At 42.1% G+C, this 21,238-nt stretch overlaps 1 protein-coding gene across 11 annotated transcripts in view; it reads right to left on the reverse strand.

Moving 5' to 3' along the window:
• Window positions 1-1,804: 1,804 nt before the first annotated feature.
• Window positions 1,805-21,238, reverse strand: part of dnm1a (dynamin 1a) — a 53,489-nt gene continuing 34,055 nt past the window's right edge. For 6 of the 11 annotated variants that reach the window (XM_084382573.1, XM_084382579.1, XM_084382577.1 and 3 more), the window contains 7 exons: window positions 7,853-7,962; window positions 6,980-7,091; window positions 6,663-6,677; window positions 6,172-6,342; window positions 5,833-6,074; window positions 5,419-5,622; window positions 1,805-2,671 (listed from right to left, as the gene is read on the reverse strand). In XM_084382573.1, coding sequence (XP_084238699.1) covers window positions 2,641-2,671; window positions 5,419-5,622; window positions 5,833-6,074; window positions 6,172-6,342; window positions 6,663-6,677; window positions 6,980-7,091; window positions 7,853-7,962 — 885 coding nt within the window. In that variant the 3' untranslated portion in view covers window positions 1,805-2,640. Of the gene's footprint in view, window positions 2,672-4,032; window positions 4,552-5,418; window positions 5,623-5,832; window positions 6,075-6,171; window positions 6,343-6,662; window positions 6,678-6,979; window positions 7,092-7,852; window positions 7,963-21,238 lie in introns of those variants that run through there. The other 5 variants (XM_084382571.1, XM_084382572.1, XM_084382575.1 and 2 more) reach the window with 2 other exon arrangements.

Genomic DNA, 21,238 nt, shown 5'->3' on the forward strand with positions numbered 1-21,238 from the left:
ACATAGCGGTGAGTACGCTAGCTCTCTTGCCTTTTTCAGTTTAATAAATAAGCAAAAAAAAACAAAAAACCTGTCTACGTCAAGAAAGGAAATTCTTTACACCCATTTTCCTTTCTTAACATATAAATGAAACCATACAACTAGCTAACTGCAGTTAGTGGTTACGCTGGGGACCTGCGACAGGTGGCCAATTCTTACATATTGCACCTGTAACTTCTCTAAAACTCTAGCCTGCTAACATGCTCAGCTACACCTGCAAAATTGGCATGTTAGCATCATCATTGTGAGCAGAGTTCAGTTCACCTCCCACAGCAGATCCTGTGTAGCTACTGCTGTGTTGATTACCAATGTTTACCACCATGAAGAGACAAAGAAGGAAACGTCGTTCAGTACACTGAGGTTTTTATTGTGTCGACAAAGCACGGCAGTCCTGCAGGTTAAAGTCATCGTTCCTCCCACAGCAGCTTGAACAAGATGTGGGACCTGGTTTCTGCAGGACTTCACACATTCACACTGTCTCTCCCTGCACCTCTACACACAGAGAGAGACAAGAAAAACAAAAAAAAGCCCTCTCTGCTACAAGCTAAAGTATCAAAGAACCTGCCAAAGTCCATATACATCACTGCATTACACATTTTTTATACGTTTTTCAAATATTTCCTTATACACATACTCATTTATTCATAATAATTTAAATATTCAGAAATTTCATACATTGCAGACTAAAATCTCTAGACGGTGGAAGTACAAGTCCCATAAGATGCATCACACATATACATAATAACACAATAAGATATGTCCATTATAAACTATGTACTGTTAAATAATAAGTAGAATATGCTTTGTTGTGTTTGCATGGAGCACGAAGATGCACAAGGGGTCACTGAAGTGTTTCAAATGGGTTTTAAATGACATCAATTGAGGTACAGAGGTGGGGGTTTTATATGGCTGGTTTTTCTGTTTTGGAGGGGGGGCGTCCAAATACGACACGTCACACTGACAGCAGGTTGTGAAAAAGGTGGGTTGAACTCACAGGCGATGTGAGGGTGAAACAGGAGGAGCGTTTGATAGTTTTATGCATAGACTGTGGCTGTTTTCATGCGCTCACTCACCCCCGTGACCGCTGAGAGAGGAAAGAAAAAGGAAAAGAAAGAGGAAAAACAGACAATGAATGACAGATCGTACACCTGGATAAAAGTTTGAAGCATAATGTGATCAAAAACACCTTTCCCATCAGGGACCTCATTCCCTCTGAATAAAAAGGAGGTATAAGGAGCTATCTAACAGTCTCAGGGTGCCAGCCAGGCCTCAGATTCCCTTCCTCTCAATTAAAAATGCACTCTTTTGTGTGATGAAGCCGTCTGCAGAAGGACTTTCTATATATTGCACTTTCTATTTAGATCCCGCCTCTGTAAGATAACGCAGTAACAATGTTTTTGTGAAGAGGAGAGGAGAAAAGAGGGAAAGGAGCCAAAGAAGGCGCCTCTTAAAGCCAAAAAAGATCGGGAAACCATTTTCTTTGTCGCATATGTTCTGTGGGAAGTGGTTGTGACACAGTAGTGAGATTACAGTTATGTGAGCTATATGGCTGTCCACTCAATTACACAAGAAAGTTATATCACAGGTGACAGTGAGGCCTTCTGGAGTCTACAACAGGAATGACAGTCCAGAAGGTCCCTAAAATGATTGCTCCTCAAGTCCTAGTGCAAGAGGAGAAAGAGGATGAGGAGGAGGAGGGAAAGAAAGGATGAGGAGCAGCAGCCCCCTCCTCTCCCGTGTGAGCTGAGTGAGTGATGGATGTTTCATAGTTGGTGGAAAACCGGGATGAGTTTTAGAAGAGAGGAGGTAAAAGGGAGGACGCGAGGGGTTTCCTCTAAGAGTCGAATGGCGGCATGGGGCTCTCGGGCCGAGAGGGTCCGCCCCTGTTCGGCCGTGAAAGGGCATAAAAAGAGAAAGTAAAAGAAAAGCTTAGATGTCAGGATGACCAAGTGGAAGATGAAAAGAGAAACCATAATGATGAGGAGACCCCGGGGGAAATACCTGACAAATAAAGCACCTCATAGCCCGAAATGCCATGAGGAAAATGAGCATTTAAAATGTTTTTTTGGTGAAGAAGAAAAAGCAAAGAAATCAACAGGAAAACAGGAAAAAAAATAAGTCAGTCAGCAGCCAGAATACCCATTAGAAAGGCTGGAGTATAAAGTAATACTCAGGCAAAGTGTCATGCTAAGTGTTGCAAATGTCTCCCACCAAATATTCTGCATCGTGTACATATATATATATATGTTTGTATTCATGTAAGCAGGTGTGCATGCACATGTGCACTCACACAAAATTTGCTTCTCATATTTCTCTACATAGTTTATTTGAATTCTGAGGGTGCAGCATGTTCGTACGTCACTCATGCAGGTGTGTTTCAAGTATTCTGCATCTCTGTGTGCAGCAGAGGGGTTGGGAGGGAAGGGGGGGTGAGAGGGAGAGAAAGAGAGGCACGGCTTGTTGTGACGGAGCAGGAGAAGGTAGCCGGTTTGGGTCGGGTGTGGCAGAAAACGACAGGAAGGTGGCACTGTTGTCCACGGCCGCTCATCCAGAGGAGGGACCGACCGGGCGGGTGGAGGAGGGAGGGAGGAGCTCAGAGGTCTAGTGGGTTGGAGAAGGTGGGGGTCTCCGGCTGCCATGGATACAAACACACAGGAAGAGATACAGAGAAGACAGGACGGGATCAGGTTGGATAAGTGACTTCACAGGTGTTTGCGGCTCATTTAAAGCTCAAGATTAGCGATTATACTTACTGTACATAGTGCTATTTCAGGGCCCCCCCCATGTGTAAATACATGCACATACACATAAACATGGTACCTTCACTCGTAAACACAGACAACCACCTATATCGTGAAATAACACATGGAAGGAAACCCGGAAACACAAAAAACATCACAAAGATATCAGGATACATGGCCACAATGCAGGTAATTTATGTATTTTGCAGTCGGGGCCAAATGCAGGCAGTATTATTCATATTGTCTAAGTACAGCACAGTAGCATGCACTTAAACAGGTTCTTTACTCCTTTTTCGGTCAGTGTAAATGTTCATATAAATCCATAAAAGTCTGAGAACAGGCTGTTGATGAATACTTTAATCAGAGGGCATAAATCTAAAATACCCTCCAAAACAGCCTCTGGGTCTCAATGAAATGTTAGGGGTCTCTATTTAAATAACAAGTAAGCATATGAAAAATTAAAGAATAGGTTTATATTTGCTCAGATCTACATGGCAAAGAAGAAGTTACGACCAGCACCCAGTTGGCTTAGCTTAGCGTAAAGACAAACAGAAATAGTCTTCGCTGGCTGCAAACTTTGACAACAATAAGACTGAGATATAACATGTTAGAGGCGCTGGCAAGTGGATCCTGTTAACTCTGGACAGAGCCAGGCTAGTTGTTTCCCACTAGTCTGGAATGTGAGATACATGGCATTTTTTATAATAAGTGAGTCACTTACGAAAGAAAAGTTTTATAAATTTCAAAATCGCTATATTTTAAAGACATAATCAAAAATATAGTCTGGTAATCCTTGATAATATAACTAGAATTTAATGACATATTTCAAATGAAATCTGGGCTGATTATAGCATCTTTAGTAATCTGATTACGTGATCCTGATTGCATGTAATCTGTTACTACCTAACCCCAGACAGATATATTGGCACCAAGCTTTTCATCCAGCTCTCTGCAAGACAGTAAATAAGCGTATTTCCCAACATGAACATACTGTTCCTTTAAAAATGAGAAAAAGTTGTTTATGTTTCTCCTTTTGAGTTTGTTATTCGTAAAAATATATCTACTCACAACCCTCTTTGACAGGTTGTACATGTCTAGTTGCAGACATGGCAACCCTAAAGTGATGATCCCCTTTTAGATTATCTTTTAATTGTTTTCTAGAAGCCTAATAAAGGTAAAACTATCTGATATTTTCCAGAGAAAAAGGTTAGCTTGAGAATCACCTGTGGTGCTGGCTGCCAAAGTCTGTATTAAACAGTGACACTGACAGATACCATTATTCTGGAGGACAACATCCGACACTTAGACAGTTAGGGATGGGTGGGATGTCATGGCCTACATACATCACATACAACATCGACACAAAAACAACAACAATCTTTAGGTTTTGGACATTTGAGTTGACTCCTCCTGTCTAACCCATTGCTTCTGTAGTCTGCGAAAATGTCCCCTCTTCACGAAACACGTTGACGCATTCTTATATCCCCACCAATACATAAAAAAAAAAACTGCATCAACTCCAAAAGGCTTAAAAACTGACGCAAACACACACACGCCATCTGAAATGGGTGTGTGTTTGCCCATGCAGCGCTCTGAGAAGAGAAAAGAAAAAGTGAGAAAAGGAAGATGGCATGCAGCGAAAGGATGCCTTCTGAGAGGAGGAGAAAGAAGGAAAGTGATGATGATGGTGAGGATGATGATGATGATGATGATGGCGGACAGTACCCAACGTACCAGAAACGTTAGTCCTCATTGGTCAGTGATAGTGATTCTGTAGAAGGAACAATAGTCATGTGTGGGACAGAGGCGTGGTGAGGAAAAGAGGGATGAAGAGGAGGAAGAGAGAAAAGGGGGCGCAAACAGTTACAGTGCAGGAAATGACCAAGGTCACATGTGCTCAGCTCTCACTTAGGACAAACCCGATTAAAGGATGGAAGAAGTTCACTACTGAGGATTTTGAGTGAGGACTTTTTCTGATTTTGAGGCTGCAAAATTTGCCAGTGAGAGCTTTGCTCAGCAACGTTAGTGTCTCCTTCAGTTAAAGAGGCAAGCCGCTACTCTGACAGCAAATAGGTCCGGGATAAAAAAAAACGTCAGCTAGATCACAAACACAGGCAAGCACAAGGCAATTTTTACAGGTGTAAAGGCACATACAGTTAATGGAGAACAGAAAAGTCCCGTCTAACGCTCATTCTGGTCCCTGACTCGCTTTAGAGCACACGTAAGGGCGTAAGCGATGAACATGAGTGGAGTGTTAGCTATCACTGGTGATGTTTGACAGCGTGTTGAGAGTTTAAAATGGTGGCAGAAAGGTAGAAACAAGTCTACGTCAAAGGTAGAAGTCAAATGTTTACCCACACCGAGAGAAAATGAGGGAAACGGTCCACTGATCATGAGTTATATCACGGTCTATCCATCTATTTAGGGTTCTATTCGTCTATCCATCTAACCTCTATCACAACCAGATGTCTTTCACTGTCATTTACCTCCTTTATCCCCTCATCCAGGTGTCTTCACATCCCCCTTAGTAACAGAGAGTATCCACACTTCAGGTTGGCTAGCTCGTCATAATGTCATAAGCTATGGTTTGGATGTAAAAGGGCTGGTTGTCTGAAATACCTCTCACGTGTTCACTCACCTAGGCACACTTGGGGGTGCGCGGTTAGGCCGGGAGGGCACGGTGGGCGGCGGCCCGCTGTAAGGGTCCGGGGAAGCGCCCGGGCGAGACGGAACAGGGGGTCCCCCAGCAGGGGGAGGCCCAGGTGGAGGCCCACGAGAGCCTGGGCGGGCCGGAGGTCCTGGTGGAGCCCTGCGGTTCGGAGTTGGACTGGTGGCTGGAGACCTGGAGGAGAAGGGAGGAAAACATTGAGGTTATTCCAGTAATTTACCAGGGACTATGTGTCACAGAGGCTTAAGAAAAATATAACAAATCTGATGTAAATACAGTGAAGCATTAGCTATAAGTGATTGAAGTGTCCAATACATGTTAAACCAAAAAAAATGTATTAAAGGATTTAAACAAGCTTTCCGTTTCCACCAACCGATGACTTACCTTCCTCCGGAGCCGCCTCGCTGCACCTGCAGCCAGGAGTCATCCACAGGAGGTGGCATGGCGGTGGTTACAGTGGACGTGCTGATGTCACCAATGATGCTGAGGGCCTCCCGCAGGGCGTGATACATCCGCAGCATCTCGTCGCGGTGCGTGGCCTGCTCCTGAGACTCCTCCATCAGCGTGTTCTGGTCACCACACGAGTACAGCTGAGCCAGCAGCTCTGCATTGATGAACTCCTTAGTCTGGAAAAAATAAGACAGATATTTTGTGATGAAGGTTAAAGTTTCTGGCTTGTTTATAGGAGATCTATGTTTGGAAAATACAGGATAGAAATCTGACATTGTTAATCATGAGGTGCATGATGGTCTTCGGCATCAAGTCGCGGACGGTCTTGTTGACGATGGCCATGTAGGAGTCGACCAGGTTACGAATGGTCTCGACCTGCCGCTCCAGCTGAGGATCCATGCTGTGCATGAGGTTGTCAGAGCCATTTTCTTCACTGCCCTCACTCTGTGGAGATGAATAAGGGAGGGGGGACCCAGAGTTTAACTTCAGTTAATAAAAGGATTCGAGAAATGTAGACACAGTATGAGAGATAAAAGTGAGGCACCATCACATAGGAGTTATACAGCAAGAGTTATATTTTAATAAAAGTATTTATTTTGTAGTAGTACTACTAGTAGTAATTCTGTCGGATAAAAAGCAAATAGAAGTTGTCCTGCTAACTCCTGCTAAATAAAGTCCTCCAAAATAACTATTTTAGGGTGAAACGTTGTATAAAAGACACAAAATGATGCAAATGAAGGGCGCGGACAAATAAAATGACATACCTTTCCTTCCTTGTCCTATAAGGTCAAAGAGCGATGAAGAACACAGACAGTGAAAGAGGACAGAGACAGCGTCACGAGAGACTCGACAACATTAAAATAGACTCCAAATCAACATCACAGCAACAGTCATGTGAAAAACAAACCAACAAACCAATACCTACATTTACTTTTGTGTAGGTTAATCATGTGTTGAACCTGCATATGGTTTCATACTGTATATCCAATCATTAACGGAGAAATATCATCTCACCATATACATTTTCCTGCCCATATCTTTTATGTGCATGCGTAAAACAAATGCTTTCAAAAAATCGTACCGTGACCCGCTCAGGATAAACTCCGGCCCTGAGGAAGGACGCCTTCCAAGCATCGACATCCTCCTGACCCTCACAGGCCAGCTCCAGCTGACGGTAGTCCTTGTACACATTCCTGTGGACACACAGTAAGATCAGAACAACGCTCAGTGATGATCCCAATCTTTTTATATATTGTAGATGTGTCACCTGAGCAGCTGTATCAGGGGTGGAAAGTAACTAAGTACATCTATATATTTAGCTACTTCTAGCTACTTTTAACTCCACTGCATTTATTCAACGGATAAAGTTTGAGATTCGATATACAAAACATGTGATCATGTTACTGATGAAACTAAACAAAAGTATATAGAGTTCTTGACATCTGTTTACTACAAAATTCAGGTCTTATTTATGTGTTAATTATTTAAAAGCATTATCCTAAACGACTGACAGGAGCCAGTCTGCATGATTAGTAACTTTACTATTATTACTCGAAGTCCTTTTTGTGTAAACAAAAACATTATGACTTGAGATGTCTTAAATTCAAATCATGAAATGTTGGGTCTCCAGAGCTAATGCTAATGCTAAACGTTTCTTTTCACTTGATTTTATAATATATTCAGTTTCAGTTTTACCATGACATCATCATTTGCAATTTAAAATGAGCAAAACATCCACATTTTGCTAATTGTTTCATGGTGAGAGAGTTTCTTTTCATTTGTAATGCTTCCATATAGCATTTTGCATGTTTTCTGTAAAAACACTCCTTTGTAAGGAAAATGCAACAGAGGTTTAATATTATCTTGGCAGGAGAAATGCCACAGTGACGTGATCAATAATGTGTATCGGCTGTGTGTATCCACTGTCTATTGATATGTGTGTGTATAATAACACCTCTGTTCGGTGTTGAAGAGGGCAAAGATATGCTTGCTGGACATGAAGCCTTTCTCCACGTCGCGCAGCTTCAGGTTGTCCACCTGCAGCATGTACTTCTTCTCCTTCTCCTGCAGGAGGCGAAAGAGAGACACACGGATTATTACACAAGCCAGGAAGAGAAAAAAGGAGACTCCATGGGTGAGGAATTTAACTGGAGAGTAAAAATGGTCATAGAGATTACAATTATTTGCGCTGACAACGTCACTTAGACCAAAATGGACAAAAGTGGATGATTTCCTACTTAATACGTGCACTTAATATATTGTGATTTTGGATAATCAACTTGAGAATCAGTCACAGAGAAACAAGAAGAGATTGGGTTAAGAGAGACAAAGAGAAATCAGATGAAAGAACTCAGGGGAAATCAGGATTAAACGCTCTCATTGGAAATTTAACAGCAGACGTAAAAAAAAAAAAAAAAGAGAGAGAAGAAAAAGGAAAGAGAGACGAATGGGAAAGTCGTACAGTCCCCTCGTCTGTGGTTTTGATTACAGTTGTGCAGAGTGAAAAGAAAAAAGAAAAAAAAAAAAAAAAAAGGCGAGCAACAAATGAGAAACACACACACACTGAGAGAGAGAGAGAGAGAGAGAGAGAGAGAGAGAGAAGAGAAACCGCGCTCCAGTGTAGAAATCTCTTGTACTTGTAAATCTGCACACAACATATGACATCCAGACATCCAACTATTTATGAATCAGGGAACCTCAAAGTTCATCAGCTCGGTCTGACACATGCCAGCGCTCTCTCTCCTCCTCCTCCTCCTCTATCTCAGTGTTTCTCACTCACTCGCTCACACACACATAAAACACACACACACACATGTTGTGGTTAAAAACTCTCAAAGTCTATTGTTACAAAAGGTTTGCGTGCGTGCGTGTGTGTGTGTGGGAATGTTTTACTATCGACAGTAAAATTAGTGTTTGAAAAAAAGAGGAGCCAAATATAGCACGGGGTGAGTGAGTTTCTATAAACATACACTAAACATACGCACACATGCATACACAGGAACACACACACACACACACACTGCTTTGGTTGCAAACAGCACCTTTGAGCGTAGTCTCTAACTAACCTTAAAACCATCTGGATAGCTAACCACGAGCCTGCCCTGCCCAACCCAGTGTGTGTGTCTGTGTGTGTGTGTGTGTGTGTGTGTGTGTGAAAGAGAGAGAGTGAGACAGGGGGGTTGTGTGTGTGACCAAACTCCTTCATCAAAGGATTTATGACCTGAGCAGCCAAATGGTCATATCCCCTAAATGCATGTAAAAACTCTCTCCCTCTCACACACACACACACACACTTGGCAGCAGCAGTACACCCAGGTGCTGTACAAAAAAAAAAAAAATACTAAACAAGCAGTCGCCCCAGACTGCTTGCTGGATGCTGACATCATCATTTATGGTGGCAGTGAGGGCGAAGAGGTCCCCGTCCTTCGTCTCTAGTTTGTTCTGTTTTTTCTCCATCTTCACTCTCTCTCTCTCTCTCTCTCTCTCCAGGTCTCTCTTTTTTTTACTCTTTCCCCTTGTTCCCTCGTCTCTGGCTTCCCCTCTCCCTGGGAGTGAGCAACCTTGGACTGATTCATACATTTTCCTCTCCTCTGGCCAGTAAATCCAGTCAGGAGAGTTGGAACGGGGGAAGGAGGAGGGGACGGGGGGGGAGTACAGAGAAACTGAACTAAAGCATGGACAGAAAGGCAAAGTAATGTGATGATAATGATATTGAGACCAAAAGACCCACTATCTGTAGGTTGCTACTGAGAAGGAAGTGTGTGAGAATAGAAACATGATGTTTGATGCACGTACAAACAACAAGAAACGTCAGAAAAGAAAAAACAAGACATAGGAACACAACGCAACCACTTCTGAAGGGTTTCCTCTCTCAATCAGCCCAACTTGTATGTGTGCTTTTATGTGTGTCTGTGTGTGTGCAGTTGTGTGTGTTGAGGGGAGTTGAGTGCTTTCCCATATGCTCCCATAAAAGCCAGCCAGCAATAGCAGACGAACGTACAGATTTCAGATGTTAAGCGTGCACACACACACACACACACACAGGAACACAAGAGAAAACAAAAAGTCAAGCACACACGGACACACAGACGCACACATGACATGCATTTATGAGATACATATGTATGAAGAACGTGGACACACTTTATTCGACCTTTTTTACTTTACAGATCTCTGTGAATTAGCTTCCAAGAGACAGAAAGACACACGCACGGAGCGAGGTACGGATATGTGATGGCAAAACCACTACTGAGCTGTCAGGAGACTTCCCTTGTGTTTGCATGAATCACCATGGAAAGTGTAAAACAAAGTTTTGCGTGTACACGGTCATGAGAAAAGCGCGGATTTGCAGGCGCAGGACGAGATTTCAACAACATGTCGGAAAAATTGTGAAAGACAAACCAGCGATCCTGCGCTGGAATACTACCTGACTGTGGTTTTCCATTACTTTGTGGTATTTTGATTCAACTAACATTCCTTTGTGCACATGAATACGCAGCGTATAACCATTCATTTAAATCGACCACTGTGTAGGCACCACGTTGTCGCATGTGTCAATTTGCTGTTGGAGATGAGAGCGAAAAAACACAGCAAGTCCTGGAGTATCAATACTGCAAAAAATGAGTATTGAAACCATTTCAAATGTTCAGTACTATTCGATACTTTTGACAACACTATTCAGTTGCCAGCATATCAGGCAAACCTAACAATAAAGAGCTGAAGTTCCCCTTCCCGTGGACCCCGTGGGACCCCGTGTCGGAAAAACTTTGTACGTTAGTGAATGGAGAGAGACAAATCATTTTTGATTCGCTTTGAATTGTGCCATGAGCTACACATGTTTGTGAATCCAAAAGATCATTTTCCAAGTCAATAAAGTTTGTCGTAAAACAAGTCAAATATCATCGAGTTTTGTCAGACGATAATAAAATCAATCTGGTCATATTGACAACTGCAGGAGAGTTTGTCAGTTCTGTGAGCTGCTGATATGCAGGACCAGCTCTACAGTGTTTAAGTTATGGGTTTTGGTGACCGTTCAACAAGACGACATTGCTAACGGCTGTGTAGCCCTCATAATTATGTATTTTCACAGTCTTATATTTCATTAGTTTTATGACAAAATGTGAATTTATGTTATTTAACATCATATAGCAAAGTTGCCAGTTTAGCCGTAGGCTACATTTAAACTCTAAGGCTTGTCTCACACAGTCACGGCTGTCAAAAATTGACGAGGTGATTTTCTCTTTCCTTTGTCCAAAATGACAGCCATTTTGACAGCTGACAGTTTGTAACCGACTTAACCAGCTGACTTTGCTACGAGGCGCTTATTGCATTACATGCATTATGCTCTGAAACCAGCCACCAGTGACTTGACAGGCTGAGTCACAGGCAACGCCATCAGCCGGCCCGAGTTTAGCTGAGACGGATCAGTTCACTCTGCTGCAACTTCACCCTGCAATGTTTCGTCTCGTCACGAATCTTTGGTCTGAACTGGGCTGAATACAACAGTCCTGCAATGAATCACACCATCAGTATTTCTTGGGAACTGATTCAGAGGGGTGTTGATTTAACTTTATACTAATTTTGGAGGGCAGCAGTTTGTGCTGACGTATTATATTGTAAGGAAAACAATTCACCAGCATCACAAACTACAGCCCAATCGAACAGCTGAATCAACAGTTTCACCGAATATTTAACATTACAACCTTCACGATGGTGAGATTTACTGCATGACTAATACACTTACACAAGAGTGTATGTCAATGTGGCTCTGCTTGTGTCACATTACCGTAAGTTACACACACATAAAAACACACAGTAGCTAAAGATGCTCTGGGTGTGGCTGTCACTGAGGTTACAGCGTACCAACCACCAGCCGAGCTTACTCACTCATTATGAGGTACTGTGTCAGCCAGGTGCCTCCAATGTGAATGCATTAGCAACGGAGCTCAATAAATTCACGCTCAGTGAATCTGTTTGTGGATTGTCCGTCGCTCAGGATAATTCAAAGGCCTCGCAGGAAACAGTTCATCAAAATTATTTTTTACCAAAGAAATAGTCCCATTGATGGGGAGCGCTGTGGGTTATACACAATCTTTCCAGTTTGCTGACCACCGGAGTTAGTTGAGAAAACACGCCTCTTACAATTTGAGTGACCTGACTCTTTAACTCTGGTTTGAAACCTTTAAAAGTTCAAACCCACAACAACTCGTAAATAGTATCAAATGAATTATTTTTATTCACACCTGAACTACATGTGTGATGTGTCCATTTTTTAATCACACACACACACTCACACATAAACGCATCGGTCTAGGCAGTGCACTTGGTATTTAACCTGTGGTGTTTGGAGCGGTGTGTGAGCAAAGTACTTTCCATGGTTTTGTTTTGCTTGTGAGTAATAGCAGGCTCATTATGAGAAGCCAAAGGAAGTTCACTCCTGCATTCATAAAGGCACTTCACCACTCTGCACGCCGTCCAAGAAACGTCTCAAAGACTCAAACGCTGTTTCAAAATGTGGATGAAATATGGCCTCTCTCTCACACACACACACACACATAGACACACACAGATATGCTGGAGGATGTTTACACACTAAAAACACACACACACACACACACACACACACACACACACACGTGGGGACCTTACACAAACCGTATCCAATTAACACTTTGAAACAAATCTGAGTTGTTTGGTGGGCAAACCAAGAAGATAGCCGTTTACGGCATCCATGTTGTTTTAAGAGGCTGCATGTCTTAGTATGTGTGTGTGTGTGGTGGTGTGTATGTTGATGGGAGTCTTGATAGAAAAGTCCTGGTGACTTGGGCCATGCATCAAAGGGCTGCGGAGAAGCCGCACGGCATCTGGGAGCAATAACGCTGCTTCTAACCCTTCATTACCACAAAGACTGGGCCCTGGGTGGCAGCCAACGGCAATTTTCACAACCCTCCTCCTCACCTCCCTCCGTTTTTCTTTCCCTCCATTCTTCTACCATTCCCCCTATTGGGTTCTGTCCTTAAAGAAAAAAAAAAATTAAACACAGAGAGCATTTCTGCGAGTCGAACATAAAAAAGGATGGGACTCGCTGGGGTTGAAGCTTGTTCAGCGTCAATGCCCAATTAGAAGAGTTTGGTTCAGTTAATTAATTCATAAAGAGCTTTCAGCAATTTGGCTTCTGCCAAAATGGCTCATTTAAAAATATTCCAAACATAAATAAGACAGATAATGCTGATTCAAACAGAAATCCAGCTAACGCAAGCAAACTGAGTGTTTGTTCTGTGAGTAATAGGCCTTTGAGAAACATCATCTGAGGAAACTTAACTCGACTTAATGCTGTTTGGACTTTATTTAAAGTAAGGCCACATGTTGCCAGCATTTAAATCAGGAACAGCAAACTATTTAGCCGAGGGAGTTACGATTGGGAACGGCTAGATTGGAGCTATTCTAGGCGAATGTGTAAAAACACACAGCTGTTGATGAGTCATCGAGCCGCATGGTTGTGCAATAATGCTCGTAACAAATCGCCTCGGGCGGCCTGCCAGTGTCCGAACTTTCTAATACTTCATATATCATGGGAAGTGCTACTTGATAGCAGCGCAGACACAAAGAGTCTCCTGGCTTGTCTAATCTGAAATGTCCAGTTTCACAGAGATATAAACATAAATTCTCACATTTTCCGTTGATGAAAAAACTGGAATTTAACGTATGACATGTTTTGTTTGGCTTTTCATTACTTCATCTGACTTTGCCGACTCTCAGAAAAGTGACAGCCTCTGTGCTTCGCTCAGCTCTCCCTGTGGGAACGAGCACAAACACAAATAAACGTCTTGACTGAGAAAGGAAACATGACAATGACACAGTCAGTCAGCGGGAAGGTCAGTGATACCTTCCTGTTTAGCAGCTAATTGCCAAGCAGTTAATGATCTGCTCTGCGTTTACCTCCGCAGAGGGTCAGTGTAACAACCTAGAGGCTATAAGCAGGACATGTGATCAATCACCGGTGACCACCAAAGAGTAGAAGAAGGAGGGAGGGGGCGCCGCAGCCCGCTAACCACATAAACACGTGAAAATCCCCACACGTCTGGCGACTGCTGTCTCACGGAGGGCAAACGCTCTGGAGAACCTGTGTGTTTAGTGTCTTTCAGTAAAATACAATCACAGCTACGTGGTGGCAATAAACCGGAGGATGTTTTTGGAGCAAGCTGACCGTATTTGTTTCTCTTTGGAACATAATGTTATACTGTTGACCTATTTTTTGTTATAGTTCACTTATTATTTTTCTTGTTATTTTTTCAGTTCTCTGTTGCAGTTGAGTTAAGTTTAGGCAACAAAGATAAATTAATGCAAGCAAGAGCAGATATTTCACTTCACAAGTGAACAAACGGAAACATTTCTCAAGAGCAATTCCTAAACAGCAACACCAAAGGTGCAGCACAAAAGTACTGATATACTAAATGTATATAGAGGAAATACTGATTACTAGGCATACTATTAAACTACACTGTATAACGAAAGAAAGGCTGCACGTCATAGCCCATGTATTGTTCTGACATTTCCACAAAACGTGTCATATCATTCACATGTTTATTAACTGCCTTTCATGTCAGGAGGTGCGGGGGACGGTGGATATTTCTGACTGAACACAGTGTTTCAACATTTGTAAAGGGGACACCACTGAATGTTTTTAAGGAGAACTCGAGACACTTTCTAGTCGTGTTTGTGGCAACAAAACCGGGAGTTTTTAATGAGACCTCGGGACATCTACAGCGGTGTTTGTGACAACCAAAACAGATAACTATTTTAAGCCAAAATGCTATGCTTTTCTAACCCTAACCAAGTGTTTTTTGGTTTTTTGGTTTTGGTGCTTAAACATAACCCTTTGACACAAGAGAAAAACAGCATATTTTGTCCCAGAAACTGCTGACATTTGTTCTGAGCGCTAATGCGTGTGGAGGTGCAGGTTTATGGGGGGAACCAATCTTTAATTAATCAATAAATTAATTTATTAAAATGTTGTTTTCACTGATATAGGTTGTTGAGGGGGACACATCTCTGTTTTCTCCAGGAAGAAGAGGTCAGGGCCCATTTCTACATGTTTTTAAGATTTTGCCTTCTTTTTTCGAACTAATTTATTTGTGAATGTAGTTATTTGGATCTTGAATTACGAGGTGATGAATCAACATTTTACATATTGTGTCGGATGAATGTTTGATGTTTTGATATATGATATATTCTTTTTGGGATGTTTATTACTTTGGATATTAGTTTGGATGATAAACCACACCTGCCATCATAGAGCCTCTCAGCATATTGTTGTGCATGATGTATCAATATGGTTGTGATTCATCTACTTTTCAAACAGTTAGGAAGATCCAAGTGGGATCGAAACATTGTTTTTATTAAAAGCCTGTATCATGGAGTAAATATGTGTTTCATTCTTCTTCTTCAACAAAAATATGTTCTAAACCATGTGTTATAAAGGATAACTTCTCCCATGTGCATATTTTTCTTTTGTTGCAAAGCTATGATAATACAAAAACGCAATTGGTCAATTGCAACGATCCAACGCCGTGATATCACAGTCTGCAAACCAGAGTAATATTTGATTGTAAGTTTCTGTACTCATACAGTATTCATGTGTGTGCATGTGAAATCCATGTCATGATGACAAATTGCGCCTGTAAATAGTCTCTTTGTTTTCACATGTCAAACAAATATTATGAGATGTAATGGTGGGTGCATTAAGGAAGAAAAAAAAGGCACCGATAAACTGACACGTTCACATCTGAGGAGCACATGTGACTTAAAATGTTCACATATGCAAACCAACATGGAGTCACACACGGGGTTTCACGTGCAACTTTTTGGGAAAGGTTTCACAACGGTAAATATAGAATCCTAAATATGTGTGTGTGGTTTTACAGTAATAGATTCAAAATTAGGGGAAACAAGGGAGGAAGTTACCGTAATCCTGTTTAACTGACACATCACAGTCATTTCATCATCGGAACTGCACGATCCAAGCATAGTAATATCTAAATGAACTGCTAGAGTGGTTTTTATAGTTAAACGAACTGCCAGGATATAAAATTTGCACTTCTAAATCAAACTTGTTCTTCATTCTACAAAGAGGGAGTGTTAGAGTATAGTTTTTATGACAGGATTGTGCCAATTGTGGGCCGTTCCAAAAGGGTGGAGAGCTTTCTTTTTTTTTTTACTTTACACATTTACAGTAAATCTAGTCTTGTAAAACTTGATATATATGGAGATGAAAATCTCTCACTTATGTCAAGGTTAAAGCCTCAGTTGTGTCTCATTCAGGAAATCATGGAAAGGTGACAAAATATAAATATATAACAAATAGTATGAAGTATAGCTGTAAATATAAATATATCATATATATCATGAGAATATGTTCTTTAAAAGCTATAAAACAACCACAGAAATATTAAAGCCCATGTCATGTGTTATTAAACACATGCAGTGATTTTTGAATGTCTGTCAATCCTCCGTCAAAGGAGGCAGCGAGCCTGCAGAGTCTCACATGCACATGACAAAATTACACACCCACACATGGGCGCACAGACACACATACACACACATGCAGAGTGTGTATACAACATGCCAAAAGACATTAAGTGCACACCAGCATGGTTTCTTCGTATCTGTCCCGTATCTGTAGGCTTTGTTTCTCTAATGACTTTTGTATTGACATTATGTATTCTATGTGTATGAGGGGAACAATCAGAGGAATTTACAGAAAGACAAACATACATTACTCATTTATCTCATCAGTCAGGCAGGATAAACTTTGAATTATCCACAAACCGCCCTGTATACCTCCTGGGCTCCCCCTGACATGCTGCGGTCGTCACTAGTCTCCTGTTTCTCTTTTACAACCTCGAACCCTCCTCTAATGTTTTCTTTTACAGTGAGACACAGTGATCTGTTCATTACTGGTTTTGGTACCATTGTTGCCATTTTTTCCATCATTTTGTCCATTAAATCTTTCACTTACATCCTTTCTTTTTGCTCACTTTCATTAACTTCAGTGGTTGAAATACAATTTCTAAATTTCTGCCTTTCTGTTGGCTGTCTCGTGTATCTCTGAGCCTGATATTCTTTGCATTTAACAGGCTGCAAAGACACAGAAGCCGACTTGACCATTTCTGTTTATCTTTTCTGAAAAAAAGCAAGCTTTACTTATTTTATCCAAACTTAATACTTATATGCCACTACATTTTCCAGGGAATTATTGTACTGTTTATTCCACGTCTGTTTGTTGATTTGTTGGTTTGTTGGTTTGTCAGCAGAATTACACAAAAGCTACTGAAAGGATTTTCACGAAATTTGGATGGAGGATGGGTCCCTACCCAGAATAGACCCCATTAACTTTCAGTGTGGATCCAGATAAAGGGACGGATGTAGAAATTTCTTTCTCACTTCTTTAACGCTGCAAGATAGTGTTTGTTTTTTTGGGTTGTTTTTTTTCATAATTTCCGTTAATTTCTCAGGGAATAATGGATGGATCTGAAAAATCAGGTGTATTTAGGTGGCTGGTATCTATGAGTGAGTACAAGTTGATGTGGATCCAAATAAAAATCCGGATCTATTTTTTTTTTATCTATAGGATTAGGCATTATTAAATTAAAGGGGCCTGTGGGGCCATGGTGCTATGTGCTGTACTGAGTGCTATTCTAGTTTTAAAGCTGTAGTTACCAGTTATGACTGAAAAGCTGTGTCCACTTGTTGTGTGTCACATTTTTAGATGTTTTTGAATTATTATTAGTTTCATTTAAAACAACTTTATGTCAATTTGAATTATTTTGATGGCACAGTGTCTTGTAACAGGGTTAATGGTGTCTCTGGCTCAGCCACTCCGCCCCCCCTATCACTTGTTTCTGCGCTATGTAACTAAGATTTGTTTGTAGTTAGCACCTCAAGGTCCGTAGAGCTAAAAGTATCCACTATTTCACAAAAAGTATAAAATTAGAGCGGGGCTGCAATTTACGATTATGTTCACGATTAACTGTTGAATCGTTCAGTCAATCAGGAACCTAAAGTAACGTCTTCAAATTGCTTCTTTGGTCCAACCAACAGTCGAAAAACCCAAAGACTTTACTATCATAAATGACAAGCAAAATCAGGGATGCCATACCTCTAAGAAGCTGGAACCAGCAAATGTTTGACATTTTTGATTTTCGATTTTATCAAAATAGTTGGCAACTGACTTTCTTTCAACTGACTAAACAATTTTGAGGGGCTCTGACCCTTAGGTTGGGAACCAATGACTGGACTAGACTATCTAACAGTTAAAAAAGTGAATACTATAGCTACACTTTGACCAGCTACAATAGCCCATTGCTGCTTACACATTGGTGCATCAGCGCAGAATGATGCTAAATTTCCCTGATAATACTTTTTTACTTTCTACTTTGTTTCTATTTTTGAACTAATGGTGATACAATATTATGAGGGAGACAGGACATAAAGTAAAGCCATTATGTGGTTGACATTCACGCTATCCAACGAGCACAACAGCAATTTAACATGCTATCTCTGGTTTGAAAACTATCTGCGAGCTTTCAGTGTGACTCAGCTGACTGATGACACTCGCATGAAATACTGGGGATCACATTCTGGGGCTGCCTTTATGGGTTTGGCTGAGCTTGTTACACACACTCTCAAATAAATCTACAGCATGGCGTTCACATGCTCAGCACTGCCGCTCGAAAGATACAATTACACCCACGTAAAGTGACGGAGCCGTTCGCTTCATGCGCAGTCAGAAACCTGAGGTTTCTCATGACAATATTAACGATCGAGACAGAATAACACAGAATCGTAGATTTCACTGGATGTGTGTGTGTGTGTGCGCATACTTTCTCAATATTTCTGGCTTTACTGACTAAGAGTTCGCAAAGGAAGCCGCCTGCCTGGTCATCCAAACAGTGGAAACAATGTTGGTGCGACCGCAGCGCTCCCCCCACCCACCCATTAAAATTCACTCCTTCTAATCCCTACACCCGAAACTTAACTGCAGCAAGTAACGAGGACTGACTTCTATCACTCTCTTCTCTGGCTTGTTTCTCGGCTACATTTTTTCATTTACGTTGACGCTCGCGGGGCATCATTTCGCCTCCTTTCGCCTCACATTTTTAACTTTCTTCCTTCTTTCCTCTCGCACTTTCCCTCCATCCCTCCCTCCCTCAGTACTGCTGACTCGTCTCTCCTGGGATTGTGCCTGCTTTGATTTGGAGCTCAGGTCGGAGCTCAGAAACCATAGCTAAAACAAACACACGGCCTTGGCCACCTCTGCACACACACGCACACACACAGACACACACACACACACACACACACACATATATATATACACCTGGAAACGCTAGCACTGATTACTCCTGTCTGCCAGAGGTTAGACACCTAAATATGCGTGTGTGTGTGAGTGTGTGAAACGAAGAAGGTGAAGGAGGCAAACTTTGGCTACTCACGTCTCAACTGTGAGTCACACACTTTTCCTCTTCGTCCACACACACACACACACACACACACAACCCCTTTCGCTCTGGTTCTGATTTACCAGTAGTATGTCACCCTTCACCAGCACCCCCCCTCCGTGTGTGTGTGTGTGTGTGTGTGTGTGTGTGTGTGTGTGTGTGTGTTGGGAAGGCTGCAGAGCTGCATAAAGGGCTCTTTATTCGAGTAGGACAGGGAGAGGAAATCAGCTTTAGAAGTAAAAACAGAGGGAGCAAGAAGGAGATGGAGACCACAGGGCTGCACATCTGGAGTTATTACAAGGCTTCCTCCTGCTTGCCAAGAAAACGCCGACATTCCTGCCCCTCGCTACAAAGACCACGGAGCCTCTACTCTCATCCAGCCCCACTCCTACACACATCCATCACTCAAAAACCACATTTACGCTCGCATGTACCATAAGTAGGGATATGCACATACACTGGATGGAAGGGAACGGGCAAATGCAGACGTTCCCGCCCTCAGCAGCCAGTACTTCAGTCCCATTCCAAACTTTACAACGCACACGCCAAATGAATGTGTCTCACTTCCTGTTCACCTTTGACCTTCCACTTTCTCCCCGAAAGACGGAGCAGAAAAAAAGAAAATGAGAGAGGAGGGGGGGGGGGGAGCCAGACAGAGGGAGGGGGGGAGAGAGGAAGAAGAGAGGAGAGGAAAAATGGGGGGCCGGCGAGCTCCTCCTCTTTCTCTCTCCATATCTCCTCTCTCTCTCCTTCCCTTTTCTCCTTCTGGCTCTCGAAGGGGAAACTTGAGGGCCAGTCCTTTGCCACGTCGAGCCTTCAGCCGGTTCACCTCGCTCGCTACCGGAGCGGCTTTTTAAGCTCCGGGAAGGTTTCGGAAGACGAATCCAAACGAGTAAAAGTAGCGTTCGAACACGATCGGCGTGGCTTTTGCGGCAATGTTGAATGAAAGGACATTGGGAGATGTTTCGGGGCTAAGCAGTCAAGAAGGAGAGAAAAGAAACACCAGCCAAGAAGAAGAGACATCACTGAAGAGAGACTGACAAGTCGCAAGTATTCCCTCTGCAATTTCTTTTCCGTTCGGCATGTGTCAAGGAGGTAAAAAGGTTTTCCGCTGTTTCAGTGGGAGGTGTTGGGTCAGAGTTAGTCTGATCTCTGACTACAACTACTGACTGATCAATTCTAACCCAGAGAGAGTAAGAGCACTTGGAGACCAAAGATCTGGCTCTGGGGTGTTTCAGTTTTTTGATGACGGCTTCGTCTTACCAGTTTTTTTAAAACTGTTCAACATCTTGCGAAATATCCTGGTTTTTATTTATTTATTCTTGACCTGGAGGTCAGAGGGGGCAAACCAAGTTTAGGCTCTATAAATCTGTGCTTTACGGGGTATGACCTTCATGTGTGTTTATACATTCATGCTTGTCTTTCTCTTTCTGTGTATCTGCTTTAATCCATTTCCATTGAGAAAATCGTTTTTTTGCGTTCTTCACTGCACAATGATCAACTGAAAGAAATAAATGATTAATGGAAGATTTGGCCAATAATCTTCTAAAAAATACGCAGAATTCATCGAATACATAATCAGATTTATCAAATTGATTAATTACTCTTCAACATCTCTTTGTGTTGTTGAGAAACGTCCAAAATCGTCTGGTGTTTCTCCTACAGAGCTCCGTCTGGAATGCTGCTTCTCACAGCGGGAGTGTCGTTGAATCTGCCAGTCCGTGGCTATCACATCTGTCTAACCTCTCCTCTTCCTCCTCCTTCACCTCCCTGCCGGCCCCTTCATCCATCCCTCACGTGCTGTTTTCCTTCAGGTCTGCACAATCAGCCTGATCAGCACT

This window comes from Pagrus pagrus (assembly GCF_965226575.1).
Source record: "Pagrus pagrus genome assembly, chromosome: 19".
NCBI lineage: Eukaryota > Metazoa > Chordata > Actinopteri > Spariformes > Sparidae > Pagrus > Pagrus pagrus.